The sequence below is a fragment of the Syngnathus leptorhynchus genome, chromosome 19 (assembly GCF_054491065.1).
Source record: "Syngnathus leptorhynchus isolate UIUO chromosome 19, UIUO_Slep, whole genome shotgun sequence".
Taxonomy (NCBI): Eukaryota; Metazoa; Chordata; class Actinopteri; order Syngnathiformes; family Syngnathidae; genus Syngnathus; species Syngnathus leptorhynchus.
This window is the reverse complement of record NC_141213.1, coordinates 3,240,859-3,259,526: the sequence shown is the minus strand read 5'-3', so window position 1 is coordinate 3,259,526 and position 18,668 is coordinate 3,240,859. Positions and strand designations below refer to the sequence as shown.

The following is an 18,668-nucleotide window of genomic DNA, read 5'->3' as shown; positions in this document are numbered from 1 at the left end:
TATGAATGAATGAATGAATGAATGAATGAATGAATGTATGTATGCATGCATGCATGCATGTATGTATGTATGTATCAGGGACGAGCGGTCAGAAGAGGTAAGGGAGGCTACGTATAATAACACCAACTACAACCCAACAAATACACTTTCATTTAAGTTTTGACCATGATTTTTCCCTAATGAAGTGGCCTATTATTTGGTACACCTAAAAATGGCGTCGTACCTAATGGAGTGTCCGAGTGACGTCACAGATCAAACAGCCAATCAGAAAGTGGGGGTGAGGGCGGGTGTGGCACTTGACCATGATTTTTCCCTAATGAAGTGGCCTGTTATTAGGTACACCTGAAAATGGCGGCGTACCTAATGGAGTGTCCGAGTGACGTCACAGATCAACCAGCCAATCAGAAAGTGGGGGGTTGTTTGGGTGTGGCACTTTTCACTTTCATTTAAATTTTGACCATGATTTTTCCCTAATGAAGTGGCCTGTGATTAGGTACACCTGAAAATGGCGGTGTACCTAATGGAGTGTCCTTGTGACGTCACAGATCAACCAGCCAATCAGAAAGTGGGGGGTTGTTTGGGTGTGGCACTTTTCACTTTCATTTAAGTTTTGACCATGATTTTTCCCTAATGAAGTGGCCTGTGATTAGGTACACCTGAAAATGGCGTCGTACCTAATGGAGTGTCCGAGTGACGTCACAGATCAACCAGCCAATCAGAAAGTGGGGGTGAGGGCGGGTGTGGCACTTTTCACTTTCATTTAAGTTTTGACCATGATTTTTCCCTAATGAAGTGGCCTGTGATTAGGTACACCTGAAAATGGCGTCGTACCTAATGGAGTGTCCGAGTGACGTCACAGATCAAACAGCCAATCAGAAAGTGGGGGTGAGGGCGGGTGTGGCACTTTTCACTTTCATTTAAGTTTTGACCATGATTTTTCCCTAATGAAGTGGCCTGTGATTAGGTACACCTGAAAATGGCGGTGTACCTAATGAAGTGTCCGAGTGACGTCACATATCAAACAGCCAATCAGAAAGTGGGGGTGAGGGCGGGTGTGGCATGTATGTATGTATGTATGTATGTATGTATGTATGTATGTATGTATGTATGTATGTATGTATGTATGTATGAAAGAATGAATGAATGAATGAATGAATGTATGTATGTATGTATGTATGTATGTATGTATGTATCTATGTATGTATGCATGCATGTATGTATGTATGTATGTATGTATGTATGTATGTATGTATGTATGTATGTATGTATGCATGCATGTATGCATGCATGTATGTATGTATGTATGTATGTATGTATGTATGTATGTATGTATGTAATGATTTTTATGGTCAAGAAATAAAAACAAGGAATAAAACACCAGACAAGTTTTAACATAAATGTTTATTAAAATAATAATAATAAAAGTACATTTCAAATCAGCAATCTAATGTGAAAGTGAGGTAGATATATTGGATAACAATATTTAGGTGTGTATGTATGTATGTATGTATGTATGTATGCTTGTATGTATCTATTTATCTATGTATCTATGTATAAATGAATGAATGGATGAATGAATGAATGAATGAATGTATTTATGTATGTATGTATGTATGTATGTATGTATGTATGTATGTATGTATGTATGTATGTATGTATTTATTTATTTATTTATTTATTTATTTATTTAAATATATATAATTGGGATTAGCACTCCAAATTGCCCCTAGGTGTGAGTGCGAGTGCGGATGGTTGTTCGTCTCTGTGTGCCCTGCGACTGGCTGGCAACCAGTTCAGGGTGTCCCCCACCTGCTGCTCGATGACGGCTGGGATAGGCTCCAGCATGCCCCTGACCCCCGTGGGGACAATGAGGTTCAGAAAATGGATGGATGGATAGTTGGGATTAAAAAATGTCTTCCACATTGAACCTCAGGAAGACATATTAAAGAAAGGGGCCTGCATCCTCTTGCATCCCGAGGGAAATCCACACACTAAAAAATGCTTTAGGTTTGGTGGTGGGTCTCACCAGCCTCCAAATTAGCCTGGAGGTGGAGAAAGAAGTTGGGGTAGGCGCCCTTCTCCCCTGAGGTTGTGTGCTTCACAATAAACATCAGAATTGACAATTTGCTCCAGTGGCTGGTCATTCACTTAAAATCAAACCACCAGAGGCGTACTTGAATATCATCATGGAGTCTTCCATTGCTCTTTCAATGAGATCAAGAGATCCATAACTATATTTTTAATTCAATATAGTGACTGTTAAAAGACATTACAAAGATGTGAAACTTTTTTTTTAAGATGGATGGATGCATGGATGAATGGATGAATGGATGTGGAAAAACACACACACACACACCGTTCTCCATGTACCTCGATTTATGTTCACGTTTTGGTACAGTCAAAGAACATGTTAGTATACAAAGATGCAAGAGGTCACACAAGGATCTTGGAAAACATTGTAAACGTCACATTAACACGTAGTGAAATGTGAGCAGTAACCAACAAGTACACTTGAGTATGTAACATGACAGCAAATTAAGAAAAGAGTGAGACATTTGAATTGGCAACAAGCTGGTGATGGTGCATTTTACTGCAGAATTACAAGGTGACTATTTGGATATAGCAATTCCTAAACTAGCACTATTCATTTACAAATTCTTCACATGAACGATTGTGCTGCTACACTTACAAGACAGCATCATTTTTCGAAAGGCTGAAAAAAGAAAACCTTGACAGGGAAAAAGTCCCACTGTAAACATGGAACAAGGCAACTCAAGTTTCAACCGTTGACGTCAGTGTTAGGTAAAAAGCATGATGGACCATGGTTTTTGGAATGGTGAAGTTAAAGGAAGCAAATAATTTCGATTTATTGTGAGGCACAACTTTGACAAAAAGGATTTAAAAAAAAAAAAAAAAAAAAAGATCACAATGTCTTCATGAATGTTCTTCCAAACAAACAAAACAATTAAATCAGGCAACAACACAATACAAACACTTCTTCAATATACTGTATCTTACTCCAAAAATTGTCTTCAACATGAAATCGAAACAGCTGGAATTCTCTTCATGCAACCATTCAGCAGTAACTTAACAGCAGTGATGTGAATACACGTAAACAAACACGAGTCACAAAAAGGTTTGGTGATATTGATAACCTTTCCAGAAATTTGTGCGCGTTAGCATTTCACCAGACTTCATTTCTCCTGCAGCAAAGCGGGGATGTTGATGTTCCATCCGATGGCCTGCCGGTCAAAGCCGCAGGTGAACAGGTTGCATGTTTGGTTCTCCTCGTTCCACGCCGTGCAACACACCATACGCCTGTGGCCCTGCATTGACGCGTGTTTGACGTTAACGATGCTCAATGACTCGACGCTCTGTCGGGTTCTCTTACCATTCTGTTGCTGCGAGGCAGTCGGGCCAGCCTCACTCCGCTCATATCAAACAGCCGCACTTGTCGATTGTCGTGGGGAATAGCGATGATCCTCTGGTTGGCGGAGACGCTTATCCTAGCAATAATCAAGTATTTAACGACAGTAGTCACTTTTCTGACAAACAACTTTTGCCTCGATTGACCGACCTGTTGACAGCCGAGTCGGTGCGGATGGTCGCTATCGGTGACCTCATATTCTTCAGATCCCACACTTTAACTGTACGGTCATCACTCCCTGACACCACGTTGTCACCCACCGTGAACACTGCTGATGTCACTGTGCTACAAAAAAAAAACAACAACAAAAAAAACTTTAGAACGTTACCTAGATTGTGATTTACACTGTGAAACACAAACACCGTTTTGGCGGCATGTTTAATTCAAACTGACGTAAAATTAAGGGATAATTAGTGGGGACTAAACTCCTATAAGAGAGGCAGATGCTCACAGCATCTAACCCAACCGGGAACACGTGAGGCGGGGAGGGAGAGAGGCATCGGAGGTCTACTAGGTTGTCAGACAAGGTAATTTATTAAAAGGTTGATTAAGGTTAAAGCGTCTTTAGAAAGGGTGCAGGAGGAGGGAGGGGGGGGGGGGAGTGCTCCACGCTACTTAATAGCCTCTCTGCTGTGTCGCTGACAGCGAAGGTTAAGACTATTTTTTTGAAAGGACACTAAGGAGATGACAGAGGGAAAATAATTTATAGCAATGTACACCTCATGGAATTTACTTCATTAGGATTTATTGGAACCTACACAGACTTTAAAAGAGCATTTCAATCATTAGCAATGTGTCTCCTAAAGCCGTTGGCATCAAAAGAGACTAACGTGACAAGACGTTGAATTTGTGGAGGAAGTTCCTCTTTTTGCTGCTGGCTGTTTCGTTAGCTCACACGCAGTTGTCATTGCGTTGTAATTATGGCGGGGAGGTGGGATGCGGGGTTTACGCTGCACTTTTCGCCGCTGTGCATTGTTGTCAGTAAGCATTAGCGCTAATTGCTAGAGAAGACAGAAGAAAAGTGAAGCGATGTTCCCTGAAGCTGGGAAGGCATTCGCGTTTGACCGTGTGGCACATTGAAGAAATTAGCCGGAGAAATGGCAGCTTTGTTTTTTTTGTGACGCTAATTGGTATGAATGAAGCGTTAGCTTGGTATTGATAGTATTCTACGTATATATAATTGTGTGGCGTTAGTTTCATCAGAATGTGATTTTTTAAAATCGGTTAAAAAGCTGTATAAATGAATATAAAATAATAAAAGCACAAATGAAATGATGAGTATAAGTGCAACACTGACTCTGTGTGACCCTGGAAGACATTGACGGAGTGGATGGATGGATCTCTGAAGTCCCACAATCTGAAGGTGGTGTCCCTGGATGAGGTGACTACCAAACGCTGGGTGGGGTGAGTGCAACAGTGGGTCAACTCCTGGTCATGGCCTGCACAGAGAAATCAGCCTTGACCTCAAGTTATGAACTCAAAGAACATACATGGTGGATATGTTTCGGTTATGCTCATTAGCTACATAAATGGGATAATATGAGAAACTTTATTAGTTGCTATTCACTGTTTTGATTCTCAGGCCATAAGAATAAAAAGCAATGCTTTGGCGCCATCTTGTGGAATGTTACTTTGCTGTCTTACCAGTGAGAGCGTGCACCAGTTCAGATGTTTCCACCTCATAAAGGTTGGCAGCACGATCCCAAGAAGCTGTCACCACCTGTCGGCCGCCCACCAGCCAATCAGCTGCGATGACTACACCCTGGTGACTTTTCAGGGTTGCTGTAGCAACCCGGACAGTGGGCACCTCGCAAGGGCCTTCACCGTCCACCTCGCCTTCTTCTCTGTCTGAAGAATCCTGGTCATCGTCACAAGGCGCCTAAAAAAAAAAAAGAAATTCAGTCACTGTACAGAGTGACCTTCACAGGTACAAAAGTCATTCTAGGGCATTCCAGAAAATTCAACCCCTTCAAATTGAGCAGAATTAAGTGACTTACACTGACATCTGGTGGTGGCTGGGGGGCAGGTAGTTGCACCATGTAGCGCCAGATGTGAGCCGTCTGGTCCCCGGAGGCTGGGACGATGCAAGGACACGTGAACAAACACGAAGATCGACATTCAATCACATGTGAGGCAAAATAACATTGACACCAATCTTCAAGTTTGGTTTTCTTACCTGTGAGGGCCATCTGCTCAGTGGGGTGGAACTTGATAGAGTTGACTGTGGAAGACAGATCAATAAAAATGATTCAATATTTGTAAAGAAAAAAATGTTTGCATGAATGAATCATTTTAAAGAGTATTGTGGTTGTGATTACCTGATCCTGCATGGCCACCATACTTAAGCAGGCATTTCCCAGTCTCGATACTCCAAAGCAGGGCTGAGTGGTCTGTGAAGAAAGCAGATCATGTCGTCATGAAGATTTTTCCCAAAATAAATCGTAAACAAGGCAAAGCGATGCAAGGTCATGTAAATCTAAATGTCGAAACATTTTTGACAGCAGAATTGATCGTCTTCTACGAAGTGACGTACCAGCCGATGCAGTTCCAAGGACGACAGGCTGAGTTCTGGTCACACTGAGATCCCAAATTCCATCCCGATGGCCGACATATTCCTTCTGGAGATGGCACAAAGCTCTGGAGCCTGTAGTAGCTTTGAAGCTGGATACAATCTGAATATGAGCAAATACATTCATACGGAAAAAAGATTACAAGTGGTGCATAATATATATACCAAGATTGCCAATATCCCCAAAAAAATAAAAAATAAGTAAACTTAATACAGTTAAGCTTGTGGCACGTTTTGAATTTGGTCCTTCACAACAAAACCGGAGGTGATTATTTATCAGGGAAACCAAATAATTATTTTTAATGATGGTGTCAAATGTCGTTTATTATAATTGATGTGGCTGAAATATCACACACCTGATCTGACCTTGGCCTCCCTCCCTCCACTTTTAATGTAAACATGCTGCATTTCTGCGCAAGTGACGACTCTGCAACACTAGATGGCGCTGTTTTTCTTTCTTTACCATTCCACAAAAAGAGCAAATGTCATTGCTAAATGTTGTTATTTACCTCTAGACTGGGGAAGAAAAAAAATCTCAGCCAGTGGCATGCATGCCATTTTATCTAAGGTCAATTTGGGTAGATACTGAAGCCATGGTTTAGAGATTTTTTTTTTTTTAATCAGTTATGTTCTGCATTCTCCTCCCTAACTGCACCAAAGCGTACCATACCACAAACTATCCCCGGGACTTGACTCGAGAGTCACTACATGAGGAAATATGAGGTTTTATATGTCTGTCAATGCAGCTGTTGCTAAAAATAAGTTGAGAGACGAGATGCGGAGTCAAGGTCAGACTGCAGTTTAAAAAGAGAATCAGAGCATGTGATTAACAGTATACACGGGACATTACCCATGATTCTCCACCTCATAACTCTCAAGCGGCCACAGTGAAATTCAAATTGCACGCTCCACCTATTTTGCCGGCGAAAGCGTACAATAGTTATATATAGCAAAGAAATGACAAAGGAAGAACTCAAGGGAGGTGAAACTGTCTAAAAGTAACCGAGGCTGTAAATGAATTACACTTAAACATGTGACATAGGACATGACCTTAGAAGGGAAGACAAGATGAGTCCTCCTTGCCCTCACTTAAGGAACAAAGCACCATTTGATCGTGACATCATTTCCAAATATTTACCCAGGTCACACATTTATTAACTGTATAAAAAAAAAGGTAAACGTGACAAGTCCGATACCTTACTAGTTGACGCTTTGTAGGTCGTCTTCAGCTTCTGTGACAGTTGGCTGGTGCTGTGGCTGGCTGTGCGACAAACACATAGCATCACAAATGGGAACAAACTGACAGCTGTTAGCAAACTTAGCGGTTGCTTTCACTGCTGCTCATTTTGAATACTCACTATGATGTAATTACTGACAAATGTGTTTGTTAACCTAAGCCTTGGCATTTGAAAATCCTCCAGCGAAGTCACGTAATATGCATTAGGGGGGACCGCACGAGCATAACAATAACATTACTCTAACAAATCCCGCAGGAAATACTAGACCTTTTGTTTTCAGGGCTCCCTTGGAGAGATCTCCTCCCTCAAGATTCTGTCCGTCGCCAGTCAGACGTTCATTCAGGGAATCAATTTCCCGTCGTACTGCAATGTTAGCACAGTGGCGAGGTTTTAGTAGACAAAAAAAAAAAACCTCGACGTTCCGGTTTAGACAATCAATACCTAAAGGTCAACAAAGTATGTTCTAACAGTATAAGCTGACAAAAAGGTTATTGTTGCCAAGTTTTGAACTATTGACGTTGCCTTGGTTACATTTTTTTTTAAAGCACATCTCAAAGTCTGGACAAACTCACATTCGAGGTTTTCGATGTAGAGATTTTCAAACTCTCGTTCAATCTGGCCAAATAGGTCGAGAAGATTGTTACGCAGAGAGTGGGGCAGCTTGGAGTCCTAGAGAGACACAAAAACATAGTAACAGATAGAATCGTTGTTCACTTAACATTACAGCAGCGGGATGAGAGTGTCAATCATAACCAAGCTTTATTATTATTATTATCCAGTTAACCTACCTCCATTGTGGATGCTTTGAAAAAAAAAAACCCAGTTACAAAGAGACCACCAGTCTCCAGCAGGCCAACACACAAAAAGAAGCACAAGCTAGCATGACAGCAAACATCTGCCTTTGACAGCTCAAATGAAGAGCTGAATCTTATTTCCTTTCAGTTGCCAACTATTAAGAGGGCCCAGGGAACCGAATACTCCACTGTCACTCTTTCATCTGGCACAAATTCAAAACCAACAGTGACGTTAGTCTCCTGTTCATTGTGTTGCCACCACCGGCTCGGAGAAAACGATCAATTAGAAAGCAACAGGCGGCCATTATGTATATAAAGCTGCTTAGTGGTGCCCCTAAAAATACCTGCAGCATATTCAGGCTAATAACGTCAGCGTGAGGAAAATGCATTCTCCGTGTTGTTTGTGAGTTCTACGGTTAGGAGAATATTGTAAGATGAGACAGGGAACAAGAGTAGTCGTTGGACATTAACTGAGTCAGCAGGTCGAAAGAAGGCTAATCAGAAGTGGACAAGCAGGCTATATTAAAACTTGATGAGACAACGGGTCAGGGCAAGTTGCAGGCTCTTGTTGCGAGTGGCTGATAAGAAAACCAGAGGAAAGTGACAATTAAAGAACTCGCAACCCTGATCAGAACATCGATTGATAAAAATGTATTGAATGCTTTGACGATAACGTTTATTTTTGAGATCATTTTGTATGTACTGCAGCTCCGTTTTAAGAACAGAAACATGAGAACTAAAAAGATCTCACACAACCTTTCCTCACCTTATCACACGGATGATGGAAAAACATTTAGACTGGGCTCTAATGTTAACAACCAGGATCTACTTGATCAAACAGAGAATGTGATCTAGTCTCGATAAGTAAATACTTGCCAACCTAATATTTATGATCTTCCCCTTCTGGTGGTAATAATAAATGAAGGGGTAGGGTAAGGTCTACTAATTTAACTACCGTTGGAGATGAATCACTAACCTCAACAGTTGTCTAAAAAGTCTGAAAAAGAAAAACAAGCACTGAATAAATGTGCAATGCTGCTCCACCTGCCACTTGCAGCTTTTTAACCAAATAACAGTCAAAGTAGCAGCACTAGCTGTCAAATTTTGGTAAAGGATTTTGTATATGTCGAGAAGACACATGAATAGTTTAAAAATAATAATTAAAATAAAACTGTGTTTGCAAGGCTAGTGTCGTTCTTACCTGTCCCTCCAGCATGTCTCCTCTGTGGATGCCAGGTGGCCTCTCCTCCGTACTGTTCGTGCGCCGAATAGACAGGCTGTGAGCCTTGCGCTTTTGTTTGGGGTGACGAGCAGTTGAGGCAGAGCTGCCGCTACTCCCACCCTCAACAGGCATCCCGCCTACTTTGCTGCACGGCCCTGCCCCCCTGCACACCTCCTACCTGAAGAGCAGGCCGATAAAATCGGACAGGGCGAGATGGCTGATGGCTGGGCAATGCTGGTCAGTTACCACCATCTGCCTGCGGGTAAAAAAAAAAGGTGTTCAAGGTCACAATAATTGCAAGCTGAAAAGGACACAAAAAAAAAGAGACAGCCTCAGCTATAGTCTTAATGAAAAGCACTGTTTAATGAGGGCGGGGACTGCTACTTTTATCTTTATTTATATGTGTATCTTAAATGCAGGGTTAAGATTATAAGACAATAACATCAACAAGAATGCCCGAAGGGACAAACAAAACTAACTGGTTACAAACAGACGTGTCACATACTTAGTAAAAGCAGGTTATGGCTTAATTCGATCTGAGGTTCTTTACCTTTTATGCCAAGTAACACCAAAAGAAAGATTTCATACAAAATGAGAGGTTTCATTCCTAAATAATGTTTATATTTCACATGATCATAATCCACTGTTACATGATGCAGTTTAATCATTAGCAGCGCATTCAAATTCCATTTAAATTAAACTCTATGAATATCATGAATTTATTAAAAACGCATAGCACATCAATGTCGAACCAACATCCATGTACACGCTTAATAAAAACAGTTCTGAAATAAAAGTTAATAATATTCAGACATGTTTCAAAACGACAAATAAAAAAAAGTAAGAATGCAGTACTAAACCAAAGCCTGTAGCAACTAAATGTTTGGAATTGTTGGTAGCGTCATCATTGTGTTGAAAAGGACAATTCAAATACAAAACGACAGAAATATAACACACGCCATCTAAATCCAATTGTCATATACCGAAATTACTAAACAAGCATCAACGTTGACGTTTTGTAACCAGAATAAACGGTAAAAGGCAAAGACTCACCGCGGTCCTAGTTCTTCTAAATAAGCGCACCTAGCATTCTTTCGTAGGTCAATGTAAACCACTAACGTCATTCGCTTCACACACGATTGCAATATAATATTCCATATAAGATTCTAATACATAAAAGCTGACAAACAACGAAGTGTCAGTGGATTGTAAATTGCCACGGCCGCTGAGCTCTTACAATTTTTGACACATCACGTACAGCGAGATTCCAAGGACTTCCGGTTTACGCAGTTTGTGTTTTGTTCACACCCACCAATGAGCTGCCACGCCGATGACAGCGAACCAATAGAAGAGCAGTGACGCAACACGCACGGACTCGTAGTCGAGCGATTCATGCACGGTATTGCGCCCTAAATGTTGTAAGCAAAAGGTAAAAAGATAAAAGACTAAGCGGATTGGCAGTGCAACACAAGACATAGAAGTCGGTAAGTCTTTTTTTCCTCGTGTTTTCTTTAACGGACTATAAAGCACATACAATACGCGTATTTGAGTTACCAGGCCTGGGTGGAGCCGGGTAACACTGGTCCGATGGCGTGTGTGAAAATCAGTGTTGACAGTAAAACCAGAACAGGATTCAAGGAACGAACTAATGTCAATGGGGGGGGACCTGGGTACAATAGTACAATCGTGATATTTGTACTTTGTAACTCGCCTCTTCGCTTAAACGACTTAATTTATTCAAACGGGATAACGTAAAATCAGCACTGAAATGCAATCGATGAATGATCACTGTGAAGTGAATGTTGTGATCCGATCCTAAACTCCGTTCTGTGTTTTATCTGCACCCAACATTGACGTGCACGTGATTGGTTTGCAGCTTTGGTCACACGATGGTGCGGGCCTTATGGGCGGTGCTACGGGTGGTGACCTCCCAGGGAGCAACCGTGTTAAAAACAAACGTACCTCTCGGCTACGCAGGCGTGCATCATCCTTGGAGCGGAGAGTTTCGGCGACACGTCGGTGCTTCCTTCCGAGCTTTATCCAGGTAAGCTTTTGGGCTCTTAGGACTCCATTATGTCGCTTTAGATCACAACAAAGTTTATACTGTAACAAACTGAACCAATGGAAGGCCTCGTTTCAGGCTGCGTAGCCGCAAAAAGACACATCGAAATGATGCATTCTTTGCTACATTTCATTCATAAATGTGCACGTCGATTAATATTTAATATAAAACGGAACTTGCGTGCATTCTTGCGTTCTGGGAGAACTAGTTGGTTAGAGGGCTTGACTAGAGCATAGTTTAGTCGTCTACATTGTTTATTTGCACTTTTGTCCAACAATAGAACTGGTGTCATAGTCTGAAATGGGACTTGCATAACCTTGTTGCAGTTCTCCAAATAGGAAGCAAATCAGGCAAGTTTTATGGTGTGTTAAGGACACAAAATTGATCTTTGTGTTTGTTGCAGTGACATACGGCGCCAACAGTGTTTGACCAGAATGCCTGAGATAACCACAGACCACCTGGATGAGAAGCAAGTGAAGTTGCTGGCTGAGATGTGCATCCTCATCGACGAGAACGACAAACGAATCGGCGCTGACACGAAGAAAAACTGCCATTTAAACGCTAACATCGATAAAGGTGAGTTGTCCATCCTTGCGTGTGTTTTTATTTTTTGTATGACTACTACTTTTCATTACAGGTTTATTACACAGAGCGTTTAGCGTCTTTATTTTTAACAGTGAAGAGAAGCTGCTCTTACAACAACGATCTGATGCGAAAATCACTTTTCCTGGTGAGTAGCATATCCACACAATATTTGTTTCTGTCATTCATAGTATGATACTTTAATGTGTGTGTTTCAGGATGTTTCACAAACACATGCTGCAGTCACCCTTTACACACAGAGAGTGAACTGGAAGAGAAAGATGCCATTGGAGTGAGGAGAGCTGCTCAGAGGAGACTTGAAGCCGAATTGGGTATCCCAATAGAACAGGTAAATGGTTTGGGTTGGTTTGTTATGGTGCATCTGATCTCACTTCAGTCTCGTTGATGTGCAGGTGACTCCAGATGAAATGACTTACCTCACAAGAATTCATTATAAAGCCCAGTCGGATGGTGTTTGGGGAGAACATGAGATTGACTACATCATCTTTATGCAGAAGGTAGCATTCAATGTCAACTGCTAGAAACATTGCATGAAGTATCCTAATTGTGCGTGTAATTGCTGACTCTTTTTTTTTTTTTTAAGGATGTGGAGTTGAGCCCAGACCCCAACGAAATTAAAAGCCACTGTTACGTCACCAAAGACGAGCTACGGCAAATGCTGGAGAAGGCCAAGCGTAAAGAAGTGGAAATCACTCCCTGGTTTCAACTAATCGCAAACACCTTCCTCTTCAAATGGTGGGACAATTTGCAAAACCTGAACAAGTTTATGGATCACACCAACATCCATCGCATGTAATCCCTATTAGTCAGGAGATTCCATGGTGGACTTGCCAATAAGTCTAGAAAGGCAAAATCATGAAAACTCTAATAAGCTTCACAATGTAAAGTTATGGAGAACAATAAGAATAGCCTATTTTTCTATGGTAAATAGAATCATGCCTGGATAAAGTATTGATATTTTACATCATTACACACATTGATGACTACGAAACATTAAAAAGTGTAAAATCGCATTATCTCTTTATTTGCGATAAACATGTTGACTGTATATTAACACTGGTGCATATTTGTGTTACCCGTTAGCAAAAGGATGCTAGTTCTGTGGCATAATTTCTCTGATAAATTGTTTTAATCAGTCAAGCTATTCTGCATTAAGTAACTGGAAGGTACAATGGGAAAGTAAATTAATTAAACAATGATGGCATTTGTACATCGCTTAAAAAAATATAGCATACTATATGGTAATGCAGGGTTGTGGCATTTCAGGAAATAAAATGACTATGTAAAAGCAACAATAATCCTTGTGCAAAAAATCAGCATTGTAATTAGCTATTTCATTACATGAAGACGTAAACTTGAGTCCGCAAACTTGCTTGTACTACTTACAGAATGGACTTAAAATTATTTAATTACTACTAACTCTTCATGGCACGAGTTCAAGACTGGCGCGTTAAAACTTTTTTGTAAGAACCTACACTACAGATTGTGTACATACGAGTATAACATATTGTCGACGAACATTTGAATACAGATAATTTGAGTGCCTATTAAATTCATTAGCAATGGTCCAAGTTTTTGTGAGCTACCTGAAAATATTTGTTTGTATTTTTTTTTTTTTTTTTTTACAATATGCTTCATAGAGTATGATTGGACAATAATTTGTTTTATGAGAAGTTTAAAAAAAAGGTACTGTGTGATGGTGATGGATCCACTCAGACGGCCTCTGCAGGCTTTGCACCGGGATTGGTGTTGGGTGGGCTCAGCTTCATGGTGTTGCAAAACTCCACCAGCTGACCTGGAACCTCGGCCAACACACTCTTGGCCAATGCTTCTTTTGGGGCCTGTGGCGATAAAAGGGCAGAATTGTCATTATGGAAAACAATTGAACAAATATGAAATGGGAAAAAAAAATGAGGGACAAGAACTGAACAAAGACAGACAAAACAATCAATAAAAAAAAAAAGAATGGTACCAAGAGGTCATGCCTACAATACTTTTAACCTTTACATGCATTACATACACAACACAGGCAATTTTCACACACATGCAGACGAGGAAGAGATGGCAGAAATTGGGTACATGAAGAATACTTTTGCTCAAGGGCACTTCAGTGCTTCTAGTATTCCAAAAGTGCCTTACTAGTATGTCGCAATATCACACAGGAGTGGATAGACATGCTCGGAATTGTCTTACTACAAGTTCAAATGGCTTTCCATAAGATAAATGCTACATTGAGCAGTTTTTAGTTAAGGCAGAACACAGCATGGGAATGTTATAAGGGGCTTAAGACCAAATATGTGGGGTACCCCTATGAAGAAGTGGGCTCGTGGGGAGGCTTCAGTTTGAATAACCCAAAGAAGGATGCCACTTGTTGAGGTAATTCTGCCAAAACGCTTTGTGAAAGAGCTTGTCTGGGTGCCTGCGGAGAAATAAGGCACACAGATGGCTTCGTTGAAAGGGCAGGAACACCCTTTGCAAGTGTGTCATGGAAAAAGCTGGAAATCCATGCGGTTTTATGGAAGGAACAATTTATGGAAAATTATGAAAGAAAGCGTTTCATGCAGCGGCCAATAAGGTAAGCAGAGCTGCAGTTTTAACGTTAGCCGACAGTAGTTCTTTGGAATATTTTGTGGAAAGACTGCTCAGATGTGCTTTTGTATTATATGGCTGCTTTAAAGCAATGAATTAGTCATGTCAACTGCTTAAGCCGAGGGGGGGGGGGGGGCAATCAAGAGGAATCAAAGTAACCAGACACAAACTGAATTGACATTTAAATTAAAATTGCTCTAACTTACATTTTGAAACTTCCTGAATGGTACAAACTGAACAATGTCACGCATGGCAGCCTCGCCCGTCAGAGAGCGAAGACGGCCATCATCTCCGTCCAGGAATTCCATGGCGGTGAAGTCCGCGCCTCCCACCCCAACGATTATGATGGACATGGGCAGACGCGAGGCGTTGACGATGGCATTACGTGTGTCATCCATGTCAGTGATCACTCCATCAGTGATGATGAGCAGCACAAAGTATTGCTTAGAGCGGGAACAAAAAAAAAAATGGTAAGTCAATATGAAAAGCGCCACAGTGAGCTTCCAAAAAATATAAATGCACTTTCCATATCGTTCTATATCATGTTTGTATTTTTCTTCTAGATTTCAATTAACGGCAGCTACTCACTGATGCAGTGCTCTGCTGCAGGGCTTGGTGTGCAAAGCACGCGACGTGGTTGATGATTGGTGAGAAGTTAGTAGGACCATAAAGTTTAACTTGAGGAAGGCAAACCCTGTAGGCCTCCACGATCCCTTTGACACCTGCACAATGACAGCAAAGGGATCAACCCATAATTGTCCAAAAGCACCACCTCTCATTTCAAACATACCTGCACAGAATGGATTTGAGGGGTTGAAATTGAGTGGAAACTCGTGGGAAACCTGTAAAAGAAATTAGAAAAGTTATAGTTAAAGTCACTCGGAAATAGTACAAAAAAAAAATAATAATAATAATCATACCTGCCATGCTGGTGGTATCTGGGCACCAAAGCCAAATGCCGGAAACATCTTGTCACTATACAGAAGTAACAAATAATATAACTGTCTGAAATATAAATCAAAAACACAAATATCTGATTGTGTTTCACATACCTATCGTAGTCCTGGATGACATTGCCCACTGACCAAATAGCAGAGAGGTATTCATTTACTCCCTGTGGACTGATGAAATGCAAGGACTGAGGTGACCTTGGATCTCCGTTTGAACCCGTGAAGTCTATTGCAACCTGCCGGAACGAAAATTCTTCAGCAGGGCAAATAAATCCTTCAATTTTTTTATTTATTTTGAAACTCACAATGAAGTTGAGTTGACAGCCGCCCATAACGTAATCCAGGAATGTGTATTCTTTAACCACCTAAGAAATTAAAAGTTCAAAATCATTGTCACGATCAATTAGCATAATAAACAAACACAGTCATATTTATTATACCTGGCATTGCTTCACACTCACAACACCAGAGTTCTTGTAGCTTTTCTTCTTTTGTTTCTTTTTACTGTTGATGCATTCAAATTCCGCCTAAGGAGAAAATGGCCACTTTATCACTTCAGACCACACAACTTAAGGATCAACGCTGACTTCAAAAGTAGCATTTTACGCTACTATGACCATTGCTCATACCGGAGAAGTGCGCGATGCTTCTTGAAGACGCTTCATGGTGGTCTCAAAAGTACCGATAAGATCATGCGAGCCATCGTTGTCGTAATCAAAGCATTCAACCTACGGAGAAAAGAAAACCAAAATGATATGGCGGACGAGACAAATTTCATATTGCCATACCCGGCAAATGATCTATGTAATGGATGAAAGAAATTTAGAGGAAAGAGAGAGCATTTCCCATCTAATCTAGTCACACATCACCCATGTAAGTCATGTGAAGATGAACAAAATCAAACACGACAAAACTCACTTGTCTTTTACGCTTGAAAACAGCTTCCTTCCTGACATGTTTGCTTAAAAGTTAAGAGAATATCGGTGCATCATCAGGCCTGCGCTAAAAACACTAATCTTCATGCCAGCAAAATGTGAAACTTCATGATTTCGTCAATCCAGATTAACATTGAACTCATTCATTGTTTTTGTTTTTTAAATGGTGGTTATTAAAAATCAATTAAACATAAATATGTACTTTTATAGGTTTGTCCATGTCTCCTCCGCAGAGAGATTGCAGGGGGATTCGGAAGGGTCTCCATGTAGGATTCAAGTTGTTCTTCACCACCTAAGGACGGAACAAGTTGATATCAGCATTGCATCATGAAAATACATTTGTGACATTTCAGATTAATCTTCAAGCCATCAAACTAAGTACACTAAAATGTGGCCATTACATAAATATCTTCCGCTCACTTGCTGGGAAAAGAAGAACTAAGCATTGCGTCCGTTAACAGCATGCCGAGTATCACTTGTCTACCTCTGTCCTGTGAGCCAGTTGCCATCCAGTTTGTGTTTGCTTGTAAAATTCCAGATACGGGTCAGACTTCCCAAAAAAATCCTGGCAATAATTGAAAAGAAGCATTTATAAATTCATAACACGAGAACATTTTTCAAATTAATCTTTAATCTCCTTATTACCTTGTTGTCCAGTTTTCTTGCTTCCACTTCAAAATTGACCACCCTGTTATCTTTAATTTCTTCAGCACTGATCTACGGCAGGATGGAAAAAGAGATAAAGCCTACAACGAAGCAAGAATAATTGCTATCTCGATTACTCACTGTGATGGTCCCTTTTCCTGCAGGGGACTTGTTCTTCAAGAGCAGTGGCCTGGTCAGTTTTTTACTGGACACCACCTGGTCGCAATAAAAATATATAAATATATTAGCAACCAGTTTACTGAGGGTCCACCAGTGTCGGGAGAAGCTTACCTGGCCCAAGGTACACTCCAGTTCTCCTAAGAAGTCATCGTCACTCAGATCAATGGTCTTATTGTCAATGTCATAAACCCCAAATTTTAATTTCTGCACCATCTCAAAGTAGTAGTCGATGACAAACTTTTTGGCAAATTTTGGGTTAAGGCAATTCTGGACTTTTTCTGTGCGTTCCAACTGTTGGGAAAGTTAATGAGTTGAGTTATTATGCTGCAATTATAATTTGTTGTTTGTTTACATTTTTCATTCAGATGATTCAAATGTAACATTTAGTGGTGTGAACTGACGGGAATTAAAAAAAAAAATGGATTCTGATGATTGATTAGCAAAGCCAGTATTTTCATCTGTTGGTTAAATATTACCAATGCTCAAAAACAATGCAAATTGTCATTACTGACCTCATACCACTGGGAATCGGAGGTGTTCATTAACAGCACGCACAGAGGGTCAGATTTGGATCCAATGTCTTTATCCAGAAGATTATTACAGGAAACTGTTAGCTCCACTTTGGTCACACACTGAGCTGCCATGTCTGATTGTTAACAGTCTGGGGTCAAAGAGCTGCATGAAAAGTATCGTAACAGATTTTTTTATTTTCAATAGATGTGTGCAAAATTGTGCAAGTTATGTGCAGTTAATGGATTAATGCAGATTCGATTTTCTGGGTGGTTACTAGCGGAAAACTATTGGGGGCGTAGGGGAGGTTGTTATATGTGCGGAAATTCGAATGACTCAACGTAGTTTCAACATCGCAGTGTTCAGGTTACATAACATACTTTAGTGATTAAAATGTCACACAATGCTGTTTCGGTTTTGTGTGGTAGGCATGTTACGGCAGAGCCTTCCGAATATTTATTTACAACATGTTACAATCACTTTGTTGCACGTAAACAAACTGCGTTAAGCCAAGCTAGCCATTTACAACACTACGAATTGCGATCGCGCTTTGGAGATAATTTAAAATTACACTTACCGTTAGAAAAGTGACACCACACGTCTTTAAAGTCCAATAATGAAAGTTTCAACTGTTTTTTTAGGCGTGGTTAAAATTTGCTTGAAGCTTTGCAGCGTCGCCCAGGCACAACATCACCGATCGTACAGTGACTCGACCACGCCCCTTTGTTGGGGGGAAAAAATGAAAAGAAATAATATTAAATATAATCATAATAGTAATAATTATAACAATGATCATCATAATGTGTATTGCATTTTTGTCACTAAACAAATATTCTGGAACGCAAGTTCTGTACCGGAAGTGTAGTACAGTATAGCGTCCATGAATGTAGTTCTCATTTACGCTGATAGAGGGCGCCAGAGCATCAGCTTTTCTTTATTGTTGC

The 18,668-nt window shown here is 40.6% G+C and overlaps 3 protein-coding genes across 10 annotated transcripts; 1 reads left to right on the top strand and 2 right to left on the bottom strand.

Moving 5' to 3' along the window:
* Window positions 1-2,365: 2,365 nt before the first annotated feature.
* Window positions 2,366-10,836, bottom strand: wdr37 (WD repeat domain 37). Of its 6 annotated transcripts, none has more exons than XM_085938734.1 (14): window positions 10,785-10,836; window positions 9,230-9,506; window positions 7,807-7,903; window positions 7,502-7,597; window positions 7,193-7,257; window positions 5,961-6,099; window positions 5,746-5,817; window positions 5,604-5,648; window positions 5,425-5,501; window positions 5,072-5,306; window positions 4,725-4,866; window positions 3,578-3,712; window positions 3,392-3,506; window positions 2,366-3,326 (listed from the first exon to the last, which is right to left on the bottom strand). In XM_085938734.1, exons 2-14 carry the CDS (start codon window positions 9,380-9,382, stop codon window positions 3,195-3,197), a joined length of 1,503 nt encoding a protein of 500 aa, XP_085794860.1. In that variant the 5' UTR covers window positions 9,383-9,506; window positions 10,785-10,836; the 3' UTR covers window positions 2,366-3,194. The 6 variants fall into 6 exon arrangements, with proteins under 6 accessions (XP_085794860.1, XP_085794862.1, XP_085794861.1 ...); XM_085938736.1 differs by having other exon boundaries at window positions 10,805-10,832; XM_085938735.1 differs by lacking the exon at window positions 10,785-10,836 and adding an exon at window positions 10,563-10,712.
* idi1 (isopentenyl-diphosphate delta isomerase 1) lies at window positions 10,585-13,538 on the top strand. Of its 2 annotated transcripts, none has more exons than XM_085938738.1 (7): window positions 10,585-10,734; window positions 11,127-11,294; window positions 11,716-11,888; window positions 11,950-12,042; window positions 12,113-12,243; window positions 12,308-12,412; window positions 12,499-13,538. In XM_085938738.1, exons 2-7 carry the CDS (start codon window positions 11,140-11,142, stop codon window positions 12,709-12,711), a joined length of 870 nt encoding a protein of 289 aa, XP_085794864.1. In that variant the 5' UTR covers window positions 10,585-10,734; window positions 11,127-11,139; the 3' UTR covers window positions 12,712-13,538. The 2 variants fall into 2 exon arrangements, with proteins under 2 accessions (XP_085794864.1, XP_085794867.1); XM_085938741.1 differs by having other exon boundaries at window positions 10,635-10,734; window positions 11,228-11,294.
* cpne3 (copine III) lies at window positions 12,919-18,465 on the bottom strand. 2 transcript variants are annotated; one of them, XM_085938731.1, is made up of 17 exons: window positions 18,302-18,465; window positions 17,727-17,889; window positions 17,326-17,505; window positions 17,176-17,250; window positions 17,035-17,106; window positions 16,874-16,954; window positions 16,592-16,681; window positions 16,084-16,182; window positions 15,895-15,981; window positions 15,760-15,819; window positions 15,557-15,690; window positions 15,425-15,479; window positions 15,295-15,346; window positions 15,093-15,226; window positions 14,711-14,947; window positions 14,222-14,334; window positions 12,919-13,756 (listed from the first exon to the last, which is right to left on the bottom strand). In XM_085938731.1, exons 2-16 carry the CDS (start codon window positions 17,856-17,858, stop codon window positions 14,224-14,226), a joined length of 1,599 nt encoding a protein of 532 aa, XP_085794857.1. In that variant the 5' UTR covers window positions 17,859-17,889; window positions 18,302-18,465; the 3' UTR covers window positions 12,919-13,756; window positions 14,222-14,223. The 2 variants fall into 2 exon arrangements, with proteins under 2 accessions (XP_085794857.1, XP_085794856.1); XM_085938730.1 differs by lacking the exon at window positions 14,222-14,334.
* Window positions 18,466-18,668: the final 203 nt, after the last annotated feature.